This window comes from Eumetopias jubatus, unplaced genomic scaffold (genome assembly GCF_037043125.1).
Source record: "Eumetopias jubatus isolate StellerSeaLion01/CBP00866 unplaced genomic scaffold, mEumJub1_p1.0 scaffold_5, whole genome shotgun sequence".
Lineage (NCBI taxonomy): Eukaryota > Metazoa > Chordata > Mammalia > Carnivora > Otariidae > Eumetopias > Eumetopias jubatus.
In genome coordinates this window covers 48,655,340-48,682,798 of record NW_028274811.1, presented here as the reverse complement: position 1 = coordinate 48,682,798, position 27,459 = coordinate 48,655,340, and the positions used below count along the sequence as shown (strand labels likewise).

Below are 27,459 nucleotides of genomic sequence, written 5' to 3'. Positions count from 1 at the left end.
TCCTCAACCTTCTGAATAATTTCATAAATACAGCATAAAGCATTTGCTTTAGGTTCTCAGTAAGATGCTTCTCTCGGTGTGGCCATGTGCCAGTAGCCAAGTGCTATGATGCAACTAAATCTTTGGTTCAAACAAAGTGGGACCCATGAAAGAAGAGAAGCAACTCTTCATTCTGTTGGCGAGAACACTTGACTTATAATTCACTTTTGCCTAATGGGCCACTTAATGACTCAATTTTTTGCTATACTATGGCTGTCAGCTTAAGGGACTGTAAGATTTAGTTGGAGGTAATTAAGAACTCTACTTATGCATGAACAATAATAAGGCACTTGTACCTCATTAATATCTTTAAAAATAAGACCTTTCCTCTGGCCTTTTTGAAAGTAAGATTTTGAAGAAGAGGAAGGAAAAGAGGAACACATTTACTGAGTCTTGCTTTCACCAGCATTCTCTCTTAATCCACAATACTATTTTTTCCTTTTTCTTTTTCCAAATGAAGAAACAAGAGTAGAGAGGTTAAATAACTTGGCTATTCCTAAATAATTGGTAAATACTGCTTTGTCTTTGCGTAAACTGTTTCTCAAAGAACTTTTAGATCTGTTTCTTCGTTTTCTTGTGAACTGAATTTTATCCCAGAGGAATCCTGTGAAGGTCTGTTTTATGGTAGTTTTACAGGTGAGGAAAATGAGGAAAGAAAGGTTAAGTAAATTTTAGTCCTATAACTCAAGATGGTAAGGAGTTCTCTTGATTTTTTGCAGTTGTAATGAATAGTAAGAATTTGAGGTAAGAAGAAATTTCACAGTATATTATATATCTCCAGATGTGTTATTAGTGATAAGGATAATCTCACGTTTGTTCTCTTCAAATAGACTTTAGATAAAGATATAAAGAGTAAAGGGTGAGTATTGGGAGAAAATAGGGAAAAGAGGAGAAATAAGTTTTTTCCTTAAAAAACGGGGGAGGGGAGTTTGATTTGTGGACTTTAAATAAGCTATTTACATATTGCTGCCTCCAAGTAATTTCAGAAGTTTATTCAATAGATTCATGTAAAATTATAGCATAACTCATTATAATTCCCATATATTGGAAACTGGCATAGTACAATTCTCAAAAGCCAAAACAATTAGAAATTTATCTTTTGGGAACACTTACTGTAATGACAGGATTGCAAGATCCATTTGAGGTTTTTTTAGTTCCTTGTTTTTCTAAGCGTGGCTCATGGGCCCGCAGATCCATACCACCTGGTAGCTTATCAGCAATGCGGAAACTCAAGCCTACCCCATCCCTTCTGAAAAATATGTGTTTTAACAAAACTTAATGTGGGCATATGAAGGTTTAAGGAGTAGTGCTGAGGTTTACTTTTGATCTAGGTTGATTCTTACACTATATATACTTACCTTGAAATACTGGGATCAGAACAGACATTACCAGTAGCATCCATTTAGTCCTGCAGCACTTGTGAATCAGGGCTGTATACTTTTTTTTTTAATGACAGGTTAAAATTTTTCTAAAATGAGAAAAATTACATTGTAGCTACACTACTATGTTTTAAAAATCTACGGAATTCACAACGAGGTACCTATTAATCTTCTGTTTTAAGGCAAAATGAAAAGTAAAGGATTGTAGCTTACTATTAGTTATATCTCATACCTAAATTAGTATATATCATGGTGGTATTGATTATAGTCACAACTACATTTTTCTTTTCCCCTCAACAAATGGTGAGACCTGCTTCCAAAACCTGAATGACTCTCTGCACCCTTATCCAAATACCTGACACGGATCAATTCTTCTTCATCAGTCTCCTTCCCCCATATTTGAGGGACATCACCAGTGGACCAGAGCACTTTTCTTCTTGGGGCCAACGCGGAACCTCAGAATCCTTCTCAATAAAGGTAACCACGACAAACCAATCTAAGTTTGCAAACAGAATGGAAGCTCTTATCAAATGTAGTGTTGTGTATTATATAGTGTCCTGCAGATACTATTTTTCATTGGTATAAGCAATGAAAATTGTTATAGACAAAGTGCAAGTAGTTCATTCCTGCATTCTTGATTCAGATCATGTCTTATATTCCCAAAGCTCCTTTAGCAGTATTAGTACCAAAGAGTCTTCAGTGAATATCCAGCTTCATCAGTTTTATCAGATGCCACTGACAGTATAGAGCACAGGTCTTGAAATCGGTCAGAAACGAAGATAAATCAATCACTTTTAACTTCGTGTGACTTTGCTCATATTGCTTCTCATCCTCATCTATAACGTGAGGTTAACATCATCTTATTCAAAGAGTATTGAGGAGATTAAATTAGTTAATATGTTAATGTGATGAGCTAAGTAAGATAGAGCATTTCCATAAATAAACATTATCCTCACTTCCCCTTTCCTCTTAATGGTTTTGCTGGTAGACAAGGTGACACATGTAAAGCAATGAAAATATTAACCTGGTTCTTATAAGAGCAATAACCTCTCTCGCTCTGCTGTCAATAATAAAAATGCAACCTATGGGGCAGTCAGTATACTTACTACACTCTTTGGGTGAGCCTCTCAGGCTTATAAAAATGTGAAAGAGTAAGAGAAACTGAGGACTGTGTTCTTAACAGCACTTAATTTATTGATAGGTATGTAAAGAGAAGTAGCCATAAAGGTGGTGATAACAGTCCACTAACTATCTTGGAAAGTGTTAAAATAAGAAAAATGATTCTCAATATATCTATTGCATGAAGTAACCAAAAACATGGTGATAACAGTCCAATAACTATCTTGAGAAGTGTTGAAATAAGAAAAATGATTCTCAAATGTATCTATTGCATGGTGTGAGAAATCCTGAACAAGACTGAGAATGGTAAAGTATTTGTTTTTCTGATCCTGTTACAGAAGCATGATTATAAGATAAATAAATGCACATTGCAGTAGGCACATTCCATGGCCCGAAGATACTTCTTAATGATGTTTCTCATAAGATCTGTGTAAAAACTAAAAATGTATAAAAGTGATTCTTATTATAGGTGTTGTCTTCAATAAAAAAGGAAAACAAAGGCATCCTGAAGAAAAGCATACACTGATAGAACTTACTGAATGCATACCTGGAGAATTACTGAAAATCAGAAACTTTTCAAGAAGTCAAAGTTGAGCATGTTAAAATTTTCAGACTCTTAGGACCACTGTGCTGTATGATGGTGTCCTCTGCATTCAACTGCAGCATCTATGAAGAGTCAAAGACTGACTGTCACTGCACATTAAATCAGTGTATTCTCTTCTCTAAGGCATTCCTTAACAAATGATCCAGATAAAAACCAAGTTTTTAAAAATCTTTATCTTCATTTAGGCACAGAGAAGGCATTTAAGTGATCACTTTATGAATTGGCTTTTTTTTTTCTGGTCATGCCTTTCCAAGTACCTTGGAAGCAAGATTCCAAGGCAGAAACGAAAGTAATGGTGGCTTTGTTGTTATCCTGAGCATTTAATACTAGAGTGGCATTAGTAATACAGCAGACTGAGAAACATTAAGTGCTTTTTTTTTTTCCATTCTTGAATTTGGTGATTCTTGAAGAACAAATTCTGGTTCTATGTTTTGTCTAATTTAGATTCCCCTAGCTTCTATTGAGTATAAAATGAACTGATTTCAGTTTGTGAATTCATTTTTTTACAATCAAGAAATAAGTTACCTGCTGAAAGAATTCAGAAATGTTAACAACTTTAGGCATTTTTTAAATGCATGTGTGAGAGTATTTAAAATTAACCTTCATAGTAATTAAGCTCTGTAGAAATAGAAATTGTTGATAGTGATAGCTTAGAAAATTAAACCTTATTAAATAGTATTAATTAGGGCACATATTGTACTCCATTAGTTTTAGAATTTTTTTTCCTTTATTGGAAAACGAGTTTTTACGTGATTGATACTGTGAAAAACACTAAACAAGAACAACATATACTTCACTTCACTCTAAAGATCATTCATGTATTTATAAATTTATTAATCATCTATTGAATGGCTACTGTGTGACAGATACCAGAAGAAAATGGTTTCTTTTCATCTCAGGTTTTATCTGGCTCCTAATAAATTGGTAGCTCTAGGAAATGCTGCGCTTCTTAATATTTGGCAGCTTTTAGCTCCATTTGCATACAATTTACATATTTTAAAGTAAAAATAGAAATTTATAATTTTCTAAACTTACTTTTAATTTTAATATGCCAAATGATGTTATTCTCAGACTAAGTTATTAAGATTCATATACCCCATTTAGACTGTTCCTCCAGACTATGCTTTCTTTTTTTTTAGAGGGTATTTTGTTTTATCTATTTAAGGTGTTACCTTTATTTGTATTTTGTTTGTAGATACAGATCTACAAATTGATATTATCACTGAGCTACTACATTCATATTGGGAATCAAATCTGTCTCTCTGAGAATTCTGTATCGATGATAAGCTTTGCTTCATGTATAATCATAACTGACATTTATTTATTTATTTATTTATTTACTTACTTACTTATTTTTAAGTAGGCTCCATGCCCAGCATGAAGCCCAGTGCAGGGCTTGAACTCACAGAGATCAAGACCACAGCTGAGATCAAGAGTCAGACACTCAACTGACTGAGCCACCCAGGTGCCCCTAAAATCAACTTTTAGATTTAGGAATGAATGAAAGCATATTTGCTAGAGATGATAAGCCAGGAATTGTTTGGGAAATGGCTGCAGTTCATTTTAAAGTTCTTAAAATACTGTCTCCCCCCATATGTGTTTTCTTAATTTTTCAGTCCTGACACGTATTACCTCCACTTTGAGCAATAAGTTAGTTATTACAAATACCAAATTTTATTTCTGTAAGGTAATACTGAGCTTTGTCAAAAACACTGTTTTGCCAAAATATTAGTTATATGTCACTAGACTACAAGCATTACTTTATTTTGATACAAGAGCAAAAATTGATGTTTCTAAACTGTATTTAGTTTTCTGCTTTCTAGATTTGATAGTGTCTAATGTACGCTACTGTTTCCTTTCACAGATATAATTTTAAACACAGTAACAGTGTAAGAATAAAAATATATTATTCTATCATATTTCTTAGAACATCACATAACATCAGATAGGTGCTTTTATTCAAATACACAATCGATTGTGGATCACTACATCAAAAACTAATGATGTATAGTGACTAACATAATAAAATTAAAAAAAAATCAAATACACTTATAGTAATTAGGCCCCATTTGGACTTTTCCTAGACTGAACTCTTGAGGCCTCATCAGTCACAATTTGTTTGGATGGTGATATTTTTAGTGCCATGACAGTTGCACTTACCTTGTGTAAGAAGATGCTCACTGCGTTATCAGCTATATGATGACACAGTGTAGGAATGTTGGATTAGTAGTTCATAATCAAAACTTTCCTCATAGGTTACACAAAGACTACCTTAGGAACTGAGATATATAAGCTTACTTCTTTGTCCTTTCGTTTTCTCAATCCTGAAATTGGGATACTTGTGCTGTTTCCTATTCTGGAATAATTCAGAGTTCTTTTTTTTTTTTTTTTTAATTAAGGGAAAAACCGATTCCAAGGCTTATAGTACTGTCATAATAAATAAAAAGAAATGCCAGGTTTTCTTTGTCTATATCCATAAGCCTATTTCCAACAATTCCTTATTCCAGGTATTAAATTAATAACAAAGAAAAAAATTTAAAAGCCACTCTTTATTGCACATTTACAATATATTTGACAACCTCTGTGTTAAACAAATCACTAAATTGGTTACATTTTGGACATGCATTGCTCTTTTAAACTACTGAAAATAAGTAAGTATTTTATTTCTTCAGGTGAGTCATCCTGCAATTTGGAAAGTATTAATATATTTCTCTGTCTATTGGGGGTCTCAGGCTTTTTGCATTTACTATTCTGTTCTTATAATAATTAAAAATGTTGCACTAATGCTATTATTAGGTCTGTATAAAGAATAGCCAGCTTTTTAATAGAACAGGAAATAGGTAGAGATAATTGGAAACCAAAACTGAATATACCCTGTTAGATTAGTTCCCAGAAAATATAATTTATCTCTAATGCACATAATTTGCCTAAGAATAAGTGGTGATTGACTAGATATTTTTTCAGCAAAGATACTATCTACCCAGATTATCATTTCATTTTGTATTTTTACTACTTTTCAGTGGAGGGAAAACCTCAGTCTTTACAATTAAGTATAAAAGCGGTATTGTAAAATCAGAGCCCATAAATCCTAAACCAGAAGGAATTATGAAATTAATTATGAAATTAATAGTGCATTGTTGCTAAGTGCTAGACAGACTAGCTCCTGAATAAACTGTAGTTCGTTACGTGAAAAACATTAATAAATAAGTCCATTATTCTCATACTTTCTATAAACACCAATTTATATAATGCAACATTATAAAAACTTCAAAGCACATTTTAAAAAGGTTTAATTGCTATCTACATCATTTGTGATTGTTCAATTGTAGTAAGGTATGAAAATTCCTAAAACGGAAAGAAAAAATAGCAAAGAAAGCAGAAAACAATGAATCCAATGACCCAGTTCACTGAATAAATATAGATGATCACCATATCCATGTCAAACCACCATCCACGGCTATCATCCTCAAAGTGCAGATAATCCATCCTATGTGCACCATGTGGGAATTGCCTTCTTGTAACTGGAGCTGCACGTCTGTGGAAACCTACAAGATGCATGAACGCATTATTTTAAAGCTCACGGAATTCAGTTACGTGCTCCGAAAGGAAGCTGCATTATGAACACTGGTACCATGAATAAGAGTGTATCTTGATTTCACAGAGTGATATGTTGTATTCCTGACAGTTTTTTTTTTTTTCAATGATAACCAACTCTCAGAAGTCTCTCTTAGTTATGGTTTTAAGGGCAGGGTCAGTAAAATTAGCAAAGAGTATGGGGTGTGGAGTCAGGAGACTCCTTGTTCTGTTTGTCACCTTCTTGGGCAGGTCTCTGATTGCTTATCTGTACCATCTACTTACTTAATCACAATTGATCCTCACAAATTTTTAAATTATTTCCACAGGAGAGCAATTTCTAAATTTGAACTTCATTCAGGTTGTATTGTCGCAACTGCTCTTTGTAACTTGTGATCACCAACTTAACCTTGTATCTCATACCTCGAGAATTTCATTGGTATTTGAACAAAATTCTATGAGAAAAATATCTCTTGTTTTAGCACTGAATAAACTGGACAAAAGGTACAAAGTTGAAGAAATTTAGCTTTAATTTTTATAAATTTTAAAGCACGGGCTTACTTAAGGAGATGGGTACGTAAAAAGCAAATCTCAAAATCTCCAATCTCAACTGTAGCAACAACCTTGAAGAAAACACATTGCGTATGTGAAGGTGGAATGTTAGGGGTAAGTTGAGATGCTACCAGGTACTTCTGCAATGGACATAATTCTACTCCCAGTCTGATAATGATTCAGGCCTCTCTAGTTTTCACATACAGAAATAATTTGTTCTCTGTTATATTCCATCACATTGTGTTTAGACTGGCTCTAGCTGGTTTTTCATGCTCTTGACTACTCTTTGCTGGGGATGTCAAGAGAGGCATGAGCTCTAAAACGAAAGCACTGCTTAAGAACATAGGAGAAGGAGACCATTCCAAGAACATGGGAGTACATAAATAAAATAGAACCTGGAAGGGCCAATTTATATTTCACTACAAGGTGTTTCTTTGTAAGAACCCTTCTTCATATGGTCAAAGTCACATCAGTGGTTGAAAGGAAATGAAAAATGCAACCAGTCAGTCATTTTACTGGACTCCAAGTGCCAGAAAATTATAAAACCAACCAACCAACCAACCAGCCATCAAACAAACAAACAAAAATACAAACAGACCAAAAATCCCCTAGTGTATCCTTTTGCCACTCAGGGCTCTGAAACTCAACTAGTGTACTACAGAAGACAACTGGACCCGATCATAAGTGTTTGGTAAAGGGACTAGTTATACCTGGAATTAATGCAGTCAGTTAGTATTTAATAATGGTAGGTGTGAGTTTGGTGGTGTGTAAGAGTGTGTACTTGTCAGTGCTTACATTGTGGTACCAGAAAAACCAGAAAAACCACTGGCCTCGGCTGAAGGAAACGTCATCTGTATGGATAAAGGGAACATCTAGTGGAAACACCAGCATAGGATCCCTCCCAGGCAGTTGGTGGCTCTTTGATCTCAGTTTTTAGCTGAGGTTGAGCGCTACCTTATAGCACAAGGAAACCCATGTGCAGGGGGGACTCTACAAAGGGTGCAACAGACCTTTCCTGGGGTGGAGTCCTAAATGCAGAGCATTTCAGAAAACCATAAAACCACCAAGACGGTCCAAGTGCTGAGTCCTGATTTTAGCTGATCAGGCCAAATGGCCGTTTGCATTGCTCTGTGTTTATTTTGTGGATTTTTTGGGGCCGTATAGTGAAGGTAGTCACCAGTCGGTGCCTGAGGGTGAAGATCACCAAGACCGGAAGCAGCCTACAAGTCCCAAGCGGATGTCTTGTAGACATTAGGATCCTGGTTCCCAATTCTCAGGCCAGGGTGATCAGAGGGTGATAGGATCGTTTTGTGGGACCCCAGTGGTTGTAAGGTTGGGTGAGGATATCCTTACAGATCAACGGCCCTGGGGCTTCACCCTCAAATGCTACTGCCAGCAGCCCGCTAGCCATAGTTGCACCAGCTTCCACGTGGACATTTTCTCTGACAGGTTATTTTCCAGAGTGGTGGCTACTGTTTGCACAGAAGCCAGTGCCCCCGAAAGCTCACAGTTATGTATTGTACAGGCCAACCACTGACAGGACAGACTCCTCTGGGGTGGCTGGTGTTGGACTCCAATGTGGCTGCAGCCCCACTCTTAGCTCTATGTGACATGTGCACAAGTGTCACCCCCAGGGGTACAAAGGCCTTCCAAACACTCTGACACAGCCTTCCTCCCATCTTATTAAGGGAGCCATTCTTCCATATGGCTTCCCTAGACAAAGCTAACGTCCCATCTGTCCTGAGACCGAGCTGGCTAGTCATGTTTCAGACATTATAACCTCTATTTTCAGGCAGTGAAGTAGACCCTTCCACTCGGTCTACAGAAGCTATCGGTAGATCTACACATAAAGCAATCTAGAAGAAGGACAGAGTACGGCAGGAGAGATGTGGAGGGAATTTAGGAATAGATTTATGTATCTACAGAGAGATACACGATAGAACCTAGGGAGGTTGAATGCAGATAGAGATGGAGATACAGATGTATTTTTGTATATACATCTAACTGGCAAATATGAGAATTCTTTTCTTATTTGCAAACTCTGAACACATATGTGTTGGAAAAGTGGGCCTTAATTGAGGAAATCCAAACTCTCTCATCTCCCGGGGTATAATGTTAATATTTTGAGGCAGAATAAAAAAACAACGAAATAAACTGCTGGCACCCAGCTTAAAAAAAAAGTGATAGTTCTTATATGACTAAATGAATATATTTCTGAGAAATATTACATCTCCTTGTGAAATACTGTTCTTTTTCTTTGTAATATGTCCATGCTAACTATTTAGAGCTTGAGTATAAGCTTGCCCAATGGCAACCTCTTTTTGTTGGCTGACCAATATGTAGTTGCAAAGGCTTCTTAAAAAAATCCAATTTTCAAAGGACCGATAATCTGATCGTAATCTTTGGTTTTTACTTACTAATGCCTACTTTAAGTATTTCTGTGCTTATTAATGTTAGTGAGCGGGGACAATAAATGAACTATGGAAAAGCTATAATTTTGGTAGCTGCCAGTAACTCTGGTGGTGAAGGTTCTGTGAGGCTCAAGCTTGAAGCAGATTCTGGTTCATCCATTTTAACAATGGAAGAACATTAATATTGTGCTCTAGATGAGGCTGCTTATTTTGATGGCAAGGTTACAGTCACTTGGGTAGTATCATTATTTAAAGTCAAACTTCTTTGATCAAGGATTCTAGATTACTGTTTATATGTTTAATATTTTAAAATAAAAACTGTACATATTTAAGTTGCATGGACATCTTAATTTTTGTAATCAATGAACATGCAATAGCTTTCCATTTAGTTGTGTCTTTTCCAATTACTTTTATCAATATTTTATAATTTTCAGTAAATTATATTTACTTGTATTATGTAGATTTAAAACATGACATTAAAAAGGATGAGATAACAGGGAAATGATATTTTAGAATAAATTAGAGGGCCATCTTTCAAATAGGTTTTTAATAATTCATAATTTTTGGCTAACTTCCTATCACATTTTATTTTTTAATTATTAATTTTTATAGCTTATAAAACATTTACAATAGGATGATGTTTCTTCCCCTCTACTTTTTTTGTTTGCTTTATTATTATCTCTAATGTGATTTCTTTATAGAATTATTAAGTCTCTTGTGTACTTTGCCCTGGTATTTATCTAAAACTAGATAATATAATGTAAAATCCATTTAACTGCGCATATGCAAACTTCAACATATTGTAACACATAGAAAACACACTAATCAAGTCAGCCCTTCTGTTATTAGACTTCCAGTTTTCTTTAGCCAACATTACATACCATCATAACATGTAAGTAAGGATGCCACTGTTAGTCTTCACTCAATATTAGTAAAGCTTAACTTTTCTTCTGTTTAGATAAATAGAATATATATTTTTATGTTCTCTTCCCACATTCCAGTGGATTGCTTTGTACCCAACTTGGGGGGTATTCTTTTTTGGAGAGTATATTAAGGAGATTTCAACTCCAACAGTTTTTTAAGACTATCTAACTACCATTCTCTAAACTGTAGTCATTATTTTAAGAGAAAAAGGTGTCTTTTTGTTGGTGTAGGACAGAGAAGTGGGAAGAGTTTTTCTCACATTCAGAAATTAGCCCAACACATAAACACAAATATTCCCAAAGTAGTTGATACTCCTTTTCAAAGTCTTCTTCACAAATAGAGGCCGGAGAACAGGTAGCACTGTTATTGGAAATTATTATTATATACTAAAGTGATTTTTCTGACCTAAAGGAATATTTATAAACCTTAGATGTTTCAGATTCAAGTTTTAGTTGCTTGGGTCAAAGGAAATGATGGCATTAATGGAATAGCCCTAGAAAAAAGTAGGGCTAAGACATGGCACAAAAGATGAAGCATTATGAGTAGGGAGATCCTGTGTGGTTTCCTCAGGACAGTCTGAGTTTGCCTTTGTTGTCCTGGTATAACCACTAAGAGAGCCCCTTTCATTCTAAGAGTGTCCTCATTAATGCTAATTTTCAGCTTTGAACACCAGAAAGTGATGGTGACCCAGGATGGTTCAGGCACTAAGTTTTTACAGGTAAGATGCATAAGGATCATTGCTTGTTTAATATTAATTTATTTTTTTCTTTTTTGAGAAAGAGAAAGGGAAAGAGGGAGGTGGAAGGGAGGGTCAGAAAAAGAGAGAGAATCTTAAGCAGGATCCATGCCCAGAGGGGAGCCTGGTGAGGGGCTCCATCTCATGACCCTGTGATCATGACCTGAGCTGAAATCAAGACTTGGATGCTTAACCCACTGAGCCACCCCGGCACCCCTTCAATTTTTTTTAAGTGGGGAGTTGGTGAGTAGGTTTTTGTAACAATTTTGGGATTTCCAAAGCTATAAATTGGATGGGATGATTGCAATTTCTCAACCAAAATGTGATGAAAGGAAAATCACCTCATAGATGTTTTTACTTGGTAAGTATTAGATAGATTATGACATCAGAAAAATTGCCAGAATACTAACCAGTGATTAATTCCAGTAATCAGTAACGGATTCTACTGTAAAATGATCAAAATAAAAGGACCTAATTCATTGGACTATCATGAGGATTAGATGAATTAACACATATAAAGCTCACGCCTGGCCCATTATAAAGGTTCAGTGAATGTTAGATTTTTCTTATTACATTATTATTGTTGCTATTAATATGAGGAAGAAGCTACCTTTTCTTGCCAGAGCTTGTTCTTCATATTATGTCTATATTAATGGTTTCTAATTGTTTCTTTCAAGTATGAGTTGATTTCTTCAAGGCAGTGGCTAACTTTAAGTAGATTGTCAGGGTATGAGACACTGAAACTATGAGATCTATTCAACATTATAGAGAGTATATTTACTATCTGTTAGTGGCTAAGGATTCAAAGATATTTTTTAAATATTTATTTATTTATTTTGGTTATGTTAATCACCATACATTACATCATTAGTTTTTGATGTAGTGTTCCATGATTCATTGTTTGCCTGTAACACCCAGTGCTCCATGCAGTATGTGCCCTCTTTGGATTCAAAGATATTTTAAGACATAGTTCCTGTTTTAAGAAACTATGAGTCTGGAACAGTGTTTCTCAATCTTTTTTAAAATATTAGCACCCCCCATAAGGGGACAAATAAGTTAAATTTAAATTTATGTATTCTAATCAATAAATTAACTTAAGCCTAATTCTTCCTAATGAGAGAAAATAAATAGGAAAGAATAAGATTTTTGTCAGGTACAGTTAAGCTTTTGAGGGCCACAAACCACTGTATTGTCTAGGATTTTTTGGTGGCCCCCCAAACCAATCTTTGCCCCCGTTAAAATACATAGCCTAGGAGACAGTATGTCTAAAACCATCACCATAGTGAATGTATATATTGTAACATAGGCAACTACTTTATTCCAAGAGAATTTGGATTGGAATTAATGGGGTGAAATCTTCTGCACCAGGAATTCACTTTTACATGGACTTAATCACAACCTATTACTGGTGATAAACGAATGATAATTAGTCTGGTATTCAGACATGTTTTAAAAGAGTATCTAATAATATTAGTACCTTCTAACTATACTATTTTAAAGAACACAGTAAAGACATAAACTTAGTACTTTTTTCCCCCCAATATATTATAGTGGGGGGAAAAAAAGCACAGTGCAGGGAAAATCTTTCTCATCAAGAGATCAGAAAATTTGGATTCTTGTGCCAATATTAAACATAACCATTTGGTCAAGTCAAAATAGTTTCTTTGTATCTTGCAAGATGTTCATATGGTTTTCTTCTTTAATCTGTTAATGTGATGAATTCACACAGATTTTTTAAAATGTTGAATTAAAATCTATTAAAGTGATGAATTAAAGTGATAGATTTTCCAATGTTTTATCCTTCCTTCATACTTAGGATAAATTCCATGTGTTTATGATACTCGTTTTCATATACTGATAATTCAGCTTTATATATTTTATATGGAATTTTTATTCCTATGTTTGTAAGGAAGATTGGTGTATAATTTTGTTTTATGTTTTTGGTTTATCATGATTTTATTGGCTTTATAAAATACTTTGGCAAATAGGTGACAGTTCTGCATGGGTATCTGTATGTCTGCATATCTTGCATATAGAAGTAATGACTGCTTCTATTCTGTACTTTTTTTTTTTTTTTTAAGATTTATTTGACAGAGAGCGACAAAGCAAGAGAGGGAACACAAGCAGGGGGAGTGGGAGAGGGAGAAGCAGCCTCCTCGCTGAGCAGGGAGCCCGATGCGGGGCTCGGTCCCAGGACCCTGGGATCATGACCTGAGCAAAAGGCAGACGCTTAACGACTGAGACACCCAGGTGCCCCTCTGTACTATTTTTTGGAAGCTATTCCTATAGCATACAGTCTTGGCAGGCAGATTCCCCCTCTGGGAATGTTTGACTGTAACCTTAGAACATAGTATATTTAATGGTGTTATAAAAGAATTGAATTTTGGGGCACCTGGGTGGCTCAGATGGTTAAGTATCCAACTCTTGATTTAGGTTCCGGTCGTGATCTCAGTGTTGTGAGACTGGCTTAAGATTTTCTCTCTCCCTCTGCCCCTCACCCCCCACTTGTGCTCTCTCTCTAAAATAAAATAAAATAAAATAAAATAAAATAAAATAAAATAAAATAAAATAAAATAAAAATAATTGAATTGAATTTTATAAACTCGGAACTCTCCAGGTAACATATCCTAGTGTGTGTGTAGGTATCACCTGGCCCTATCTGTAATGTCCTATGAGAAAGAGGGCTCAGGTATCCATCACCAATTCTGCTGTTTTGGCTATTGCTGTGAGTAATAGACCATCCTTTGTTTCTGACCCAGGAATCTTACACTTTTTGCAAACACCCATGAGAGTGGAAGACTAATTTGTTAGCTTGCAAACAGGGTAAATCTCAGACCCTTAAGAGTTCTCAACATTGACACTCTTGTGTCCTTTCTACTCTCTGAAACAATGTGCATAAAATTAAAATCCTTGATGGCTTGGTAAAGCCAGCCTGTAAAACCGTTTGGGCCTGTTGTCTTTTCAGGTTTGGGGGTAAATTTTTAAATACCAATTCTTTACTAGTTGCATCAGTTTCTTTATTAATTGCTGGTCTATTCATGTTTTCTAGGTTTTTCTTAAGTTGGTTTTGGAATTTTTATACATTATCCATTCTATCCAAGTCTTCAAACATATTGGACTAAAATTCGCATAACTGTGATACATTTAGGGCTCTGCGCAAATAATCTCGTCTCCTCCTGAGTACATGGTTTATTTTGCACTTCCCTGCCCCTGAGAAAGTTAGACATGGCCATGAGACTTGACCAATGAAAATGATTGTTCAAACAAAATACTGTGCATTGCTTCTGGGTATAGCATTTATCAATTTGAGAGGCTGCAGCAGTCTTTTTATCTCCTCCCCAGCAACTACCAATATACCAGACAGAGACTGCTCGGTCAGCTTTGGTCATAAAGCTTAAGATGATGTGGAGCAGAGGACTCAGGAGGTAAGGGAACATTAGTTCAACATCACTATGAATTCTGATTGAGATTCACAAGATTACCTACAAAGCTGTTCAAGAAAAGGATTGATAATCCCCAAAGTTGAATCTGGCTTTTTTTTTTTCCTCTTTTTTTCTTCATGTGGGAAAGTGCTCTTGGAGAAATTTCATTGTGTGAAACTGAAGAGAAAGGACTATGAAAGAAATCTCCAAGTCAGGTTGAGAAAAAATGTAAAGAAGAACCAGCATTCTAGAATCTCAAACAGGTACTTCTGCCATTTTATAAATTCTGTTTTATAAAAACAATTTTACCTCTGAAGGATTTTTCTCATATCCTAGAAGATAAAGGCCATCACTTCCTGCCCCCCCAATATGGTTCAAATTTATATTCAACATCCAAGACCATAAAATAGGTTCCATTATTTTGAAGACTCAGAGACATAAAGATTGTGAACAATTATCTCATATATTTTTTTTCAATTTTAGCAACTTTCACAGTGCTTATACTGGGTACTAAATGTATTTGTTTAATGGATGGATGAGTGAGTGCCTGTATATAAGGAAAGATATCAGAAAATAGAATGAATAATTAGCCTGTTTTTTCAGAATGTCTCAAATCAGGCCTCTCAAATATATTTTAGGAGGGATGGAATATTGTTATGAATGTATTTGAGATGCATTTTGTAGTTCTTAAGAAAAAATATTCTTTAGAGGTTAGTTCCGAGAGCTTTGAAATTAGTATTAAAAGGGAAAGAATCATTTGTCATATGCCAAGCATTGGACAAAGCCCTCAGATATATCACTGAGCAAGACGGACACACTGCATGCTCAGAGCTTAAAATCTAGTGGAATGAACAATGATGACAGAATACTATTGATTGATTCTTATTTTACAGTCATTGCAACAAGCATCAAATTCATCAACACTTTATAAATAAGGGAATTAATTAAGGCTTATGGAGGTAAAGTAATTTGTATTAAGATTTGAACCTAGTTCTTTTTCTCTCATCTGGGGACTGTTTGATTTCCCAGTTCTGCTAGTTAACAGCTATGTGATCCTGAGAGAGTTACTTCACTTTTCTTACTTTCTGGAGATAATGAATGAGGACAGTAAGATATTTTCCAGCCTTACCCATCCTACATTTTACATGGAGTTAGATGCTTTAAAAAAAAAAAAAAAAAAAAAGGATGTCTGTGATATCCTTCATGTGTAATGGGACAGGCAAAAGGCAAAGCACGGTATTTTACTGCTGTCTTTTTCATATTATGTAAGACTTTTATAGTGCCAAGTTGATTGATCTAAGTAGGCCTTAGCAGAGGTGGAGTGATATTTTTATAGTCAAAAGTAGGTATAGAGTTACTCTGTTAATATACTTGAAAAGCTAATACAAAATGGATTTTAAATGTCATCTTTATCTCCTGTATTTTTAGGATACCAGAGTCAAATATATAAATCCTGCAAAATTAATTTTTTCTAATGAATATGTTAAAGTATGTGTGGATTACTTATAATTCTATAACACCTGTTTAATTTTCAATATACAGTTGACCCATGAACAACATGGGTTTGATCTGTGCAGGGTCACTTACAAGTGGATTTTTTTTTTTTAAGATTTATTTACTTTAGAGAGAGAAAGAGTGAGAGCGCGGGGAAGGGCAGAGGGAGGGAAAGAATCTCAAGCAGACTCCCCATTGAGCACAGAGCCCCATGCAGGGGATCGATCTCACGACCCTGAGATCATGACCTGAGCTGAAATCAAAAGTTGGGTGCTTAAACAACTGAGCCACCCAGGTGCCCCACAACTGGATTTTTTTTCAATAAATATATATACAGTAATGTAAATGTATTTTCTTTTCCTTATGATTTTCTTAACATTTTCTCTTGCTTACTTTATAGTAAGAATACAGTATATAATACATATACAAATAGACTCCCTTATCAGCAAGGCTTCCGGTCAACAGTTGGTTAGTAGTTGTCATGGAGGAATCAAAATGTTAAGTGCAGATTTTCAACTATGGGGGGTGTTGGCATCCTTAACATCTGTGTTGTTCAAGGGTCAACTGCAGTTTATAAAGTTATCAGGAAAAATCATAAAAACTTCTAATGTTTTGTTTCTGTGAACCAGGTAAAAAATGAATACCATGGTTTCTTTTTAAAAAAATGTATATATTTTTTAAAGATTTTATTTATTTATTTGACAGAGAGAGAAAGAAAGAGCAAGTGCACAAGTAGGGGAGCAGCAGGCAGAGGGAGAGGGAGAAGCAGGCTCCCCGCTGAGCAGGGAGCCCGATGCGGGGCTCGATCCCAGGACGCTGGGATCATGACCTGAGCTGAAGGCAGACGCTTAACGACTGAGCCACCCAGGCACCCCTAAAAAGATTTTTTATTGTGGCAAAAAATATATAACATAAAATCTGCCATTTAACCATTTTTTAGTATACAACTCAATAGCATTAATTACATTTAAAAGTTGTGCAACCATTATCACAAAGACAAACTTTGTAGCCATTAAGGAATAATTTCCCAATTTCCCATTCTCCTCAGTCTCTGGTAACCTCTCATCTACTTTCTGTCTCAATGAATTTGTCTATTCTAGGTATCTCAGTGAGTCAGATCATACAATATTCATCCTTTGGCTTCTGGTTATTTCACCCAGTGTAAGGTTTTCAAGGTTCACTGATACTGTAAGCAGGTATCATAAATTCATTTCTTTTTATGGCTAAATAATATTCCATTGTATGTATATACCACATTTTGTTTATTCATTAATTTGTTTATGGCTACTTGGATTGCTTCCATTTTTGGCTATGATGAATAATGCTGCAGTAAACACTGGGATACAAGTATCTCTTCAAGTCCCTGTTTTCAGGTCTTTTGGGTATATATCCAGGAGTAGATCTGTTAAGTCATGGTAATTCTATATTTAGCTTTTTGAGGAAACTCCAAAGTATTTTTGCAGTGGGATGCATCATTTTACATTGCTACTAGCAATCTTTGAGGATTCCTTTTTCTCCACATTCTTGTAAACACTTGTTTTCTGTTAATTTTTTATTAGAGCTGTTCTAGTAGGTGTGATCTCATTGTGGTTTTCATTTGCATTCATTCCCTTAATGACTAATGATGTTGAGCTTCTTTTAATATACTTATTGGTTGTTTGTATATCTTTGGAGAAATGTCTGTTCAAGTCTGCTGCCCATTTTTTTGATTGGGTTGTCGTCTTATTGAATTCTTTATATATTCTGGGTATTAAGCCTTTATGAAGTATGATTTGTAAATATTTTCTATTAAGTAGGCTGCATTTAATGAAGTTCATGTTTTTTTTTAGTGTTCATGCTTTTGGTGTCATGCCTAAGAGTCCATGAAGGGGTAAATGAAGATTTACCCCTATATTTTCTTTTTAAGAGTTCTATGGTTTTCTGTCAGAATGGCTAAAATGAACAACACAAGAAACAACAGGTGTTGGTAAGAATGCAGAGAAAGGGGAACCCTCTTGCACTGTTGGTGGGAATGCAAACTGGGGCAGCCACTCTGGAGAACAGTATGGAGGTTCCTCAAAAAGTTAAAAGTAGCACTACTCTGTGATCCAGCAATTGCACTACTAGGTATTTACCCAAAGGATACAAAAATACTGATTTGAAGGAGCACATGCACCCCATTGTTTATAGCAGCAACGTCCACAATAGCCAAACTATAGAAAGAGCCCAGATGCCCATCAACAGATGAATGGATAAAGAAGATGTGGTGTATATATACAATGGAATTTTACTCAGCCATCAAAAAGAACGAAATCTTGCCATTTGCAATGATGTGGATGGGGCCAGAGTGTATTATGCTAAATGAAATAAGTCAGTCGGAGAAAGACAAACACCATATGATCTCACCCATATATGGAATTTAAGAAAGAAAACAGATGAGCATCTGGGAAGGGGGAAAACAAAGGAGAGAGGGAAACCATAAGAGACTCTTAAGGATAAAGAACAAACTGAGGATTGATGGAGGGAGATGGGTGGGGGATGGGCTAGATGGGTGATAGGTATTAAAGAGGGCACTTGTGATGAGCACTGGATGTCCTACATAAGTAAGGAATCACTGAATTCTATTCCTGAAACCAACATTGCACTCTATGTTAAGTACAATTTAAATTAAGAACATTGAACTAGTAACATTATTTCTGTTCTGTGTGAACTCTTAGGAATACCACATAAGCAATGTAGAATAAAGTAACTTAAAAGCATAATACATGTTTCTAGAAACTCAAAGTTTCTAGTCATTTAATCAGTCTCTTTAAATTCTGTTTGGTATGCTTTGAGAAATTATCCTTATAGTCTTTCATTTTCCCAGATCAGAAAAAGTAACAAAAGAAAAAGCAGTCTCTGTGTCATATATTACTATATTCTCTCTTTAAGAAAAAAGGATATTTAAATGTAATAATGAAAAAAAGTAGTGGGATAGAAATTAAATGTTTTTAGATTATATTACCAGATTCTACTATAAAACCTATATATATAACCTTGCATTATATCCAGCGTAGCTATAAAATATTTCAGCTATTTCACTACCAGTACAGGTGTGAAGTTTTTTCTGTTTTAAGTATCTCAAGCTTCTTTGGTTAATTTTAACACAAGCCTAATACTGGTAAGGTAAAAATTTAAAGTTTTAATCTGTTCAGGCATTTGAAAGTTTTCAGTGGTAAATTATAAATCTGGAAACAAGAAAATGTTTTCATATTATCCTATCAATTTTAATGAGCTAATACTCTAATAGCTGTTAAAATTTGTAGGTATACATCTCAATTAATATTCATCTATTTAAGCCATAATAAGCAAGTCCTTCTCCATGTGCACTGCAAAAATAAAGGATGCAGCTACAGCGATGGCATGGTAAATCACAGCAGTCTTTCTGCCAGTTGGCAAGAAGGATCTGGAACTTCTAAGAATATCTTCAGATTATTAGCATACTCTTCATGTCCCCAAAGGAAATTGTTATTTTTTTTTTCTTGTTGGAATTTGTTTTATCTTTTGAGATTACCTTGATAGCCAATTCAATCCAATTAATATATTTACAGATGAAGAGACAAATACTTAGTGCCTTGGATACAATACCACTTTATGGTCTCTCCAAATGTCCCGGCATTTTCCTCAGAGAAGTGTTCTTAACATATTGGCTAAACTCTAGTTTGTGCAATTACTTGCAGATTTCTTATATTTGCACTGTAGTCTCAGTTAAGTTTGTATTTGTTATCCAAAACAAATGGACAACTGCCATGCACTATTAAACTATCACTACACTATGCCAGAGTTAATTTCATTTCAGTGTAAAACAAACACCATCTCATTTATAGCATTGCATTCCATCTAATTAATCTACTCTTCATAATATTACGAATATGTTACTGCCTGGAAGCCAGAATTAAACAAAAGGACCTTTTAGGTATCTTTCCATTCTGAGTCCACAATTCTGTACTGCTGTAGAGCTACAAGTCCTAGCAGCTTCGAGAGCAATGTACCTCACCTTTGGTACTTCGGCTGCACATTGGAATCTCTGGAGGAACTTTAAATACTGATTTTTGGGATCCATCTCCAGAGATTCTGATTTAATTGGTCTGAGATATGGCTAGGGCACCAGAATTCATTCAAGGTTACAGTGTGAAATAACAGAAATTAATGCCCAGAAACTGTTTTGCTTCAAAAAAACCAAAACAAAACCTTAGCTCTTCTCCTCCTTCATACAAAAAAAAAAAAAAATGATTTTTCATCTGTTAAAGTCAGTTGAGGACCCGGAAATTTTCCGAGATGAGAAGTTTTGTTTCATAATAATGGTCTTATTTTGTAGTTGCTCTATTTTAGGAAACCTAATTCCTCAAATTCTGGATTAAGATTATGAATGCTGATGACTCTCTCTCCTGGAAGTTCTTTATCTTTTTATTAGTGTGATCAAGCTAACTGCTCACCTGACTGGACTGAAATGTGTATGAGTAATTTACAAAAATGCTGTAAGGGATGCGTGATGCAAACCAAATTCCCTAGAAGCTGGTTATGTCATTTTGAAAAAAACATTTTTTACCATGCAAATTTAATAATACTTTGCAAAAAAAAAAAACAAATTCCTTCCATAACTTCAGAATTTTTGTTAGTCTATTATAAGATTTTTACGATTTACATCCACTTAAAATAACTTATGAACAATGGAGGGCTTTTGGGCAGTAAATATGAGTACTGTTAGATAGTTATATGAGGTAATGCAAACTTTATAATTTGTTCTATTTTGCATTTGTCATGACAGGTGGTATGAGTGTTTTGGGTTGGATGTGCCCCTATTTTAAAGAGAAATTCTAGTTTTCAAATCATTTATATCTGAACACTGAGCACATTTCATTAAGAAATTGTTGAGACTACAGGTTCCATCTCTTCAATCTGCCTATAATTAATACATTTTAAATTTTATTTAATGAGCACTTCCTTGTTACTTTATTTTTCTCATATAAATATTGAGGTTATTATGGTGCTTTCTAATAAAGTTATGTATGGAGGCATAAGCATATAATTATATAAGAGGCATGAAACACTCTTGTGGATAGTTATCTTACTCACTGGAAAGATTGTCCTAAGGGTCAAGCAGCCACAACTCTAAGTATAAGCCCTATTTATCATGAAAAGAAACAAGATATGGAGTGACTACAAACATTCATTTTTATGCTGTGCACTGCAGAACTCCAGAGAGCACCTTTCAAAAACACAACTATATAAAAGTCCTCCTGGCGTTTTGCAATGTGGCATTCCTGACTTCAAAGCTATGACTGCTTTTAGAAAAGTCTAGGAGGTAAACTCTGGTAGGTAATTCTCTACGATGAGGTAGGCTAAAAGCCCCTTAGGAGGCTATAAGCTGAGGAAGAGTAAGCTATACTGTGTAAATTATATTATCTAGATTCTGGTGAATGGATCACTAGCCAAATGAGATATAAAACGTTGCTTAATGAAGCAATCAACAGGTAATTTCATAAATCTGGGGTGGTAGTGAATTGGTTTAAAGAGTAAGGGGCTTCTTGGAGCACCTGGGTGGCTCAGTTGGTTAAGCAGCTGCCTTCGGCTCAGGTCATGATCCTGGGATCCTGGGATCCTGGGATCCTGGGATCCAGCCCCGTGTCAGATTCCCTACTCAGTGGGAAGCCTGCTTCTCCCTCTCCCTCTGCCTGCGCTCCTCCTGCTTGTGTTCTCTCCCTCTCTCTGTCAAATAAACAAATAAATATTAAAAAAAAAGAATAATGAGCTTCTTGTTTCTTGTTTCTTCCTCTTGTCTTCAACTTGGGATCTGTATACAGAGTGAGAGGCAGAACTAAGGCTACAGACTGAACTCTCAATTCACTTCATCAGCCCAGTTGCATGGATGAAGTAGAACTCAAGAGAAGTATAGCAGATTTCTATCATTCAACCTACAAAAGGTAGAAAGCATGAGAATAGGGGACTGGCTAAAAAAGGCCCTCCTTGGTTTCAGAGATAGGATGCTAGGGCACCCATTATACTTGAGTTCTGGAAGTAGAAGTGGGAGGAAAAAAAGCCAGGCCAATCCAAGGCAATGGCTGTGAACACAGAGACCTGAGCCACTAATAACACAGGGCTCAGTGATTGTTAATTCCCAGTGTCCTTTTTGTTGTTTTTAATAGCTTCTCTTTTCTATTGATATTGTCCACTCTTTTATCTATGTTGCCCATCTTTTTCTCTTTTCATTAGCATTTGTTTAGTTATTTTAACACCCTAGTCTGATAACGTCAACATCTAGATCACTGGGGATCTACTCCTATTTTCTGCTTCCTCTCTTGATTATTGGTCACATTTTCCTAACCTTCCCTTGTCTCATAATTCTTTATTGTGTGAATGATTCATGCAGATTGAAGTAGATATTATTTCCTCCCAAAAAGGTTGACTCTTTTGTCTCTCAGATAGGGTGAGAGGCTGATCACCTGAACCAAATAATGAATAAGCTAGGGTGGAGGTAAAGTTAAGGTTGCAGCTTTAACTACACTCAGTCTACCTCTGATTTCAAATGGCTTAATGGCATGGCCTATCCTATCGTTTTTGCAATCCTTCAATGGGACTTTATCTCCATAGCCCTATGGAGTTCACTATGGGACCACAGGAGATTTGTACTCTGTTTTTCAGGTCTTGACTACTCCTTGAGCATGGTCCTTTGGGTTTTTAGTTAAAAGTTTAGTAGGTGTCCATCTCCTCTAATCTGAAAGGTCTGCTTTTCAGAGGTTGTAAATGGAACTCTATCCTTTCACCCTACAAGGTTTAAAATAAGGGAAATGTTAGACTTCTGCAGAAGATGATGAAGTAGAAGCTCACTTCATCCCACATATACAACTAGATAACACCGACATCAGCATAAATAACCCATAAAATGACTCGAAGACTGGCAGAACCGGCTTTCCACAGCTAAATGTAGAGAAGAGGCCACATCAAGGAAGGTAGGAAGGGTGGAGACATGGTGGAAAGCTAAACAGACCCATGGGCTGTCCGTGGGAGGGAAGGATGCTGCCGGCTTGGAGAGTGGAGAAAAACAGACCCTCACACCAGACACCCCAGATATGGGGAACCTGCATAGGGAGAACAAATCCCCTAACATTTGGCTTTGAAAACCAGAGGGGCATAATTTCTTGAATTTTTATAATCAGTGGGGCTTAACACCTGGGACTTCAAAAATCAGTGGGCTCAGCTCTTGGAGACCTGGGAAGGCTAGAGGAAAATGAGTCCCCACCGTTAAAGAGAGAGCAAAACAAACAGCCCCACTGAGATATAGCATAGAAGCAGGAGTTTGAAAAACACATGGGGTGTATGAGAAGGAGGTTTGTTTACTAAACTCAGAGCATGTGCTGGAGGGGCAGGGATCTTTGGGAGACTTCTCCAAGAACAAAAGACCACAATGAGATATCACCTCACACTGTCAGAATGGCTACAATAAACAACAAGGAAACAAGTGTTGGCAAGGATGCAGAGAAAAAAGAACCCTTGTGCACTACTGCTGGGAATGCAAATTGGGACAGCCACTGTGGAAAACAGCATGGAGGATCCTCAAAAAACTAAAAATAGAATTACAATTTGATCCAGTAATTCTGCTACCAGGTATTTACCCAAAGAATATGAAAACACTAATTTGAAAAATATGCACCCCTATGTTTATTGCAGAATTATTTACAATAGCTAAATTATGGAAGTAGCCCAAGTCTCCACTGATAGATGAATGAATAAAGAAGATTGTGTGTGTGTGTGTGTGTGTGTGTGTGTGTATAATGGGATATTACTCAGCCATAAAAAGGAATGAAATCTTGACATTTACAACAACATGGATGGAGCTAAAGAGTATAAATCGAAGTGAAATGAGACAGAGAAAGAAAAATACCATATGATTTAAAAGTGAACAAAGGAAAAAGAGACAAACCAAAAACAGACTTGTAACTGTAGGAACAAACTGATGGTTACCAGAGGGGAGATGGGACAGGGGTGGATGAAATAGGTGAAGGGAGTCAAGAGTACACTTACCATGATGAGCACTGAGTGTTCTATAGTATTGTAGAATTATTATTATAGTATTATAGAATTGTATACCTGAAACTAATACTGTGTGTTAACTATACTGGAATTAAAATAAAGTTAAAACAAGGGAAATGTCTTAAGGAGAATTCTTACTATATATTTGTTGTAGGCCCCTTTTTATACTATGACTTTATTCTTAAACTCTGTAAGACAGCAGGAAATTGCTTTTTTGGGGCTAACTACTTAATCTCTAGTTTTGCCACAGCTCTCAGCAAATGTCTTATGGGGAAAATTTGCCGTATGTTTGGACTATTCTTCCAGTCTGACATGCCAGTCCATTTGGTTATTGAAACCCCTGCTCATTTCTCGTACTCCTAGTAGACTTCTCTCCCTATGGCAAGACTGATCCTGAGATAATTCCCAGACTTAGAAAATACCCAAAGAAGCAAATAGCTGGCAATATTAGCTTTCCTGGGGGACTTTCCCCACAATGGAATTTTAATTCACTTTGCCTTTTTAAATGTCCATAGCTCTCTGATTTATTAATATGATTTTTATAATTTATCATTTCTCCCTAAGACAGTGGCATTTATACTGATTCTTCCCATCATTTATTATATTTTACTATGTCTCATTATATCTTCTGTATCCTAGAAGAAGAAATCTCCACTGTTGTTATTACCAGAAATAGTAGCTTGACTTGTGTCTCTTTCTGCTGTTATTCAGGGTTCTTTGTCTATTTTCTCATTGTTGTGGTCCGAGTCAGGCACATGTACCCCTCTAATCTGGTCTCCTCATCCAGCAAATCCATCTTTTTTTTTTTTTTTGGCTGATGATCAAATGAGATTGCTGAATCAAGAGAGAACAGCCCTGCATCCCATTTTGTCACTGTATCTCAAATATTGAATAGGTCTATAACACAGTGGAGGTCTACTAAAATTTTTCATATTCTCTGATCATTTTGGATAAAAGGTGTAATACAACACAAACAATAATCTGCAGCCACTGCACAGACCCCGAATCATTGTCAGGGTACCATTACGGTCCCTGCCTGTCATTGTTCACAAGAGTATGCCACATACCATGATCATGGAATAGGTTAAAGTGATCACTAGGTGTCTCAGTGGTAGATTAAGTTTTCCATTTCTTCTCTTAAGGTTCACCTCCTTAATCTTCATTTTTCATTCCAAAATTGACCACAGTTTCCCAGGATGATTCATAATCAATATGTATATTGCCCACTGCCCCAACAGAGCAGTCATACAGTGGTCAGACATTAGAACAAATGAACACTGCTGAAATCTTTTTTTTTTTTTTTAATTAAACAACACCATTTACTAGACATTGACAGTCCAGTTTGAGTTTGGCTGTGCTGAATTCCTTTACTTCCTTTCTAGCCTTTCTTAATCAGAGGTTCGAAAATTCCAGTGTCCATCCAGTACCAGAGTCATCTTACTCTAAGTTTCAACAGTAACTTTGGGTCATCTATTGTGCAAGGTAGTTAGGGAAAGCAATTAAAATTGTCAGCTCAGGGCCAAGGTCAGCTGCAGCTACCCTCTCTCACCATAAGAATTTGTCTCTAGTGCTAACGTCAGATGCCAGTGGTCAGTGGGTGGGTTTTAAATTTATGTGCATATGTATACATTTATGTTATATATCCAAGTGTTTGTAAATGTATTTTCTGCCAACATCCAACTTCATGTGGAATTAATAAAGCAACTTCTCTCTACGCAAAACAATAAAGGGGATGAAGTTTGTGTGTGTGAGTATGTGTATGTGTATGTGAGAGAGAGTGTGAGAGAATGAAAGTGCTGGTAGTTTTTTAAGTAAGAGCTATGGAATGGTGATGTTTGAAAGAAATGTACAATTTGTATTAGAATTCATTTGGATCATAAACTTAATATAGAAAGAAAAGGCATTCTAATTTTGAGTCCAATGCCTAACTGAACTATTCTGCCTTAGACAGTGACCCAGTACCAGGTTAACATTGGGTCATGTGAAAAGGGATGGAAATATTCTAAATAAATGTGAGTGAGCACTTTACACCTCTTATCAGGTACTAATGGCAGTTATGACTCTGTCAATCTTAGTTCTTTCCCTTAAATAACTACTATTTCTAGAATTTCATCCTCAGTTTATTAGTAGCAAGTTTCCAATTGACATGGTTCCCAGTCCTGTTACTATCTCTGAAACAGGACCTAGAAACCAGGTTCCATAAGGAACAGTTGAAGGAATGTGAATACTGTTTGTGTGGAATGAAGACTTGAAAAGAACATGAAATGTGTTTGTATATTCTAAGAACAGTCACATGAAGGAAGATTAAGACATACCTGAACCAATCAAAGAAAACTGTTGAGAAGTCCAGATTTTATTCAACAGAGATTTGTCTGATAGAGTTATGAAAATGTACAAACTTCCTTTTTTAGGTAGTGAGCTCCATAACATTGCATGTGATAAGCAGAGTATAGAAGTCCATCTCTGAGTGTGATTGTTGAGGCTATTTGTGTACTGGTTGAAGTAGATATATTATGTATCCTCTCTAGTTCCTTATAATTTATACTTTATATTTTAGTGGGAATGCATGTAATTACTTGTTTTTAAAGTAGTTTATGATATTGTCAGGCTTTGATACTTGGTTGGCTTCTGAAATAAATTTTAAACTCCTAAGTAAATCCTACAGCAAAAATAGGGTCTGATTCTGCCACTGGAAAATAAATAGAAAGGAAAAGGTACTTTGGAATTTGTAAGCCCTTTCAAAAAATTATCTTGTGAATAAAATTGTTCCAGTTTCAGAGGAAATGCAAAGGTTAATGCACTTTCTGCTAAGAGGCACCACCAAGTCTGTAGCATATTTGGAAATTTCTCTGACTTACCTCCAACTTTCTGAGAAGGCAAATTTCTGGTTTATATTCAAACTCCTGCTGCTTGAGCATGTATGGTTTTGTTTTCTATTAGAAATAAGCATTCTTTTCCATGTGGATATTCTTTCATTTATACTGAGCATGTATAAACTTGCAGAATTATTCTAAAACCTTCAGATAAAATTATAACAAAATAAAGCACTGCCCCAGGCTTTTATAAGAAATGAATGAATTTGTCATAAATAGATCTCAGATGCCTGAAATTCAGCTCCATGTTTTTATTACTGCCAGAAAAATTAAGACATGGATTT

At 35.7% G+C, this 27,459-nt stretch overlaps 1 protein-coding gene across 2 annotated transcripts in view; it reads right to left on the bottom strand.

Moving 5' to 3' along the window:
- Positions 1–6,486: 6,486 nt before the first annotated feature.
- The window catches only part of RNF180 (ring finger protein 180), a 155,689-nt gene continuing 134,716 nt past the window's right edge, over positions 6,487–27,459 (bottom strand). For both annotated transcript variants that reach the window (XM_028123879.1, XM_088023641.1), the window contains one exon: positions 6,487–6,686. In XM_028123879.1, coding sequence (XP_027979680.1) covers positions 6,487–6,686 — 200 coding nt within the window. The remainder of the gene's footprint in view (positions 6,687–27,459) is intronic.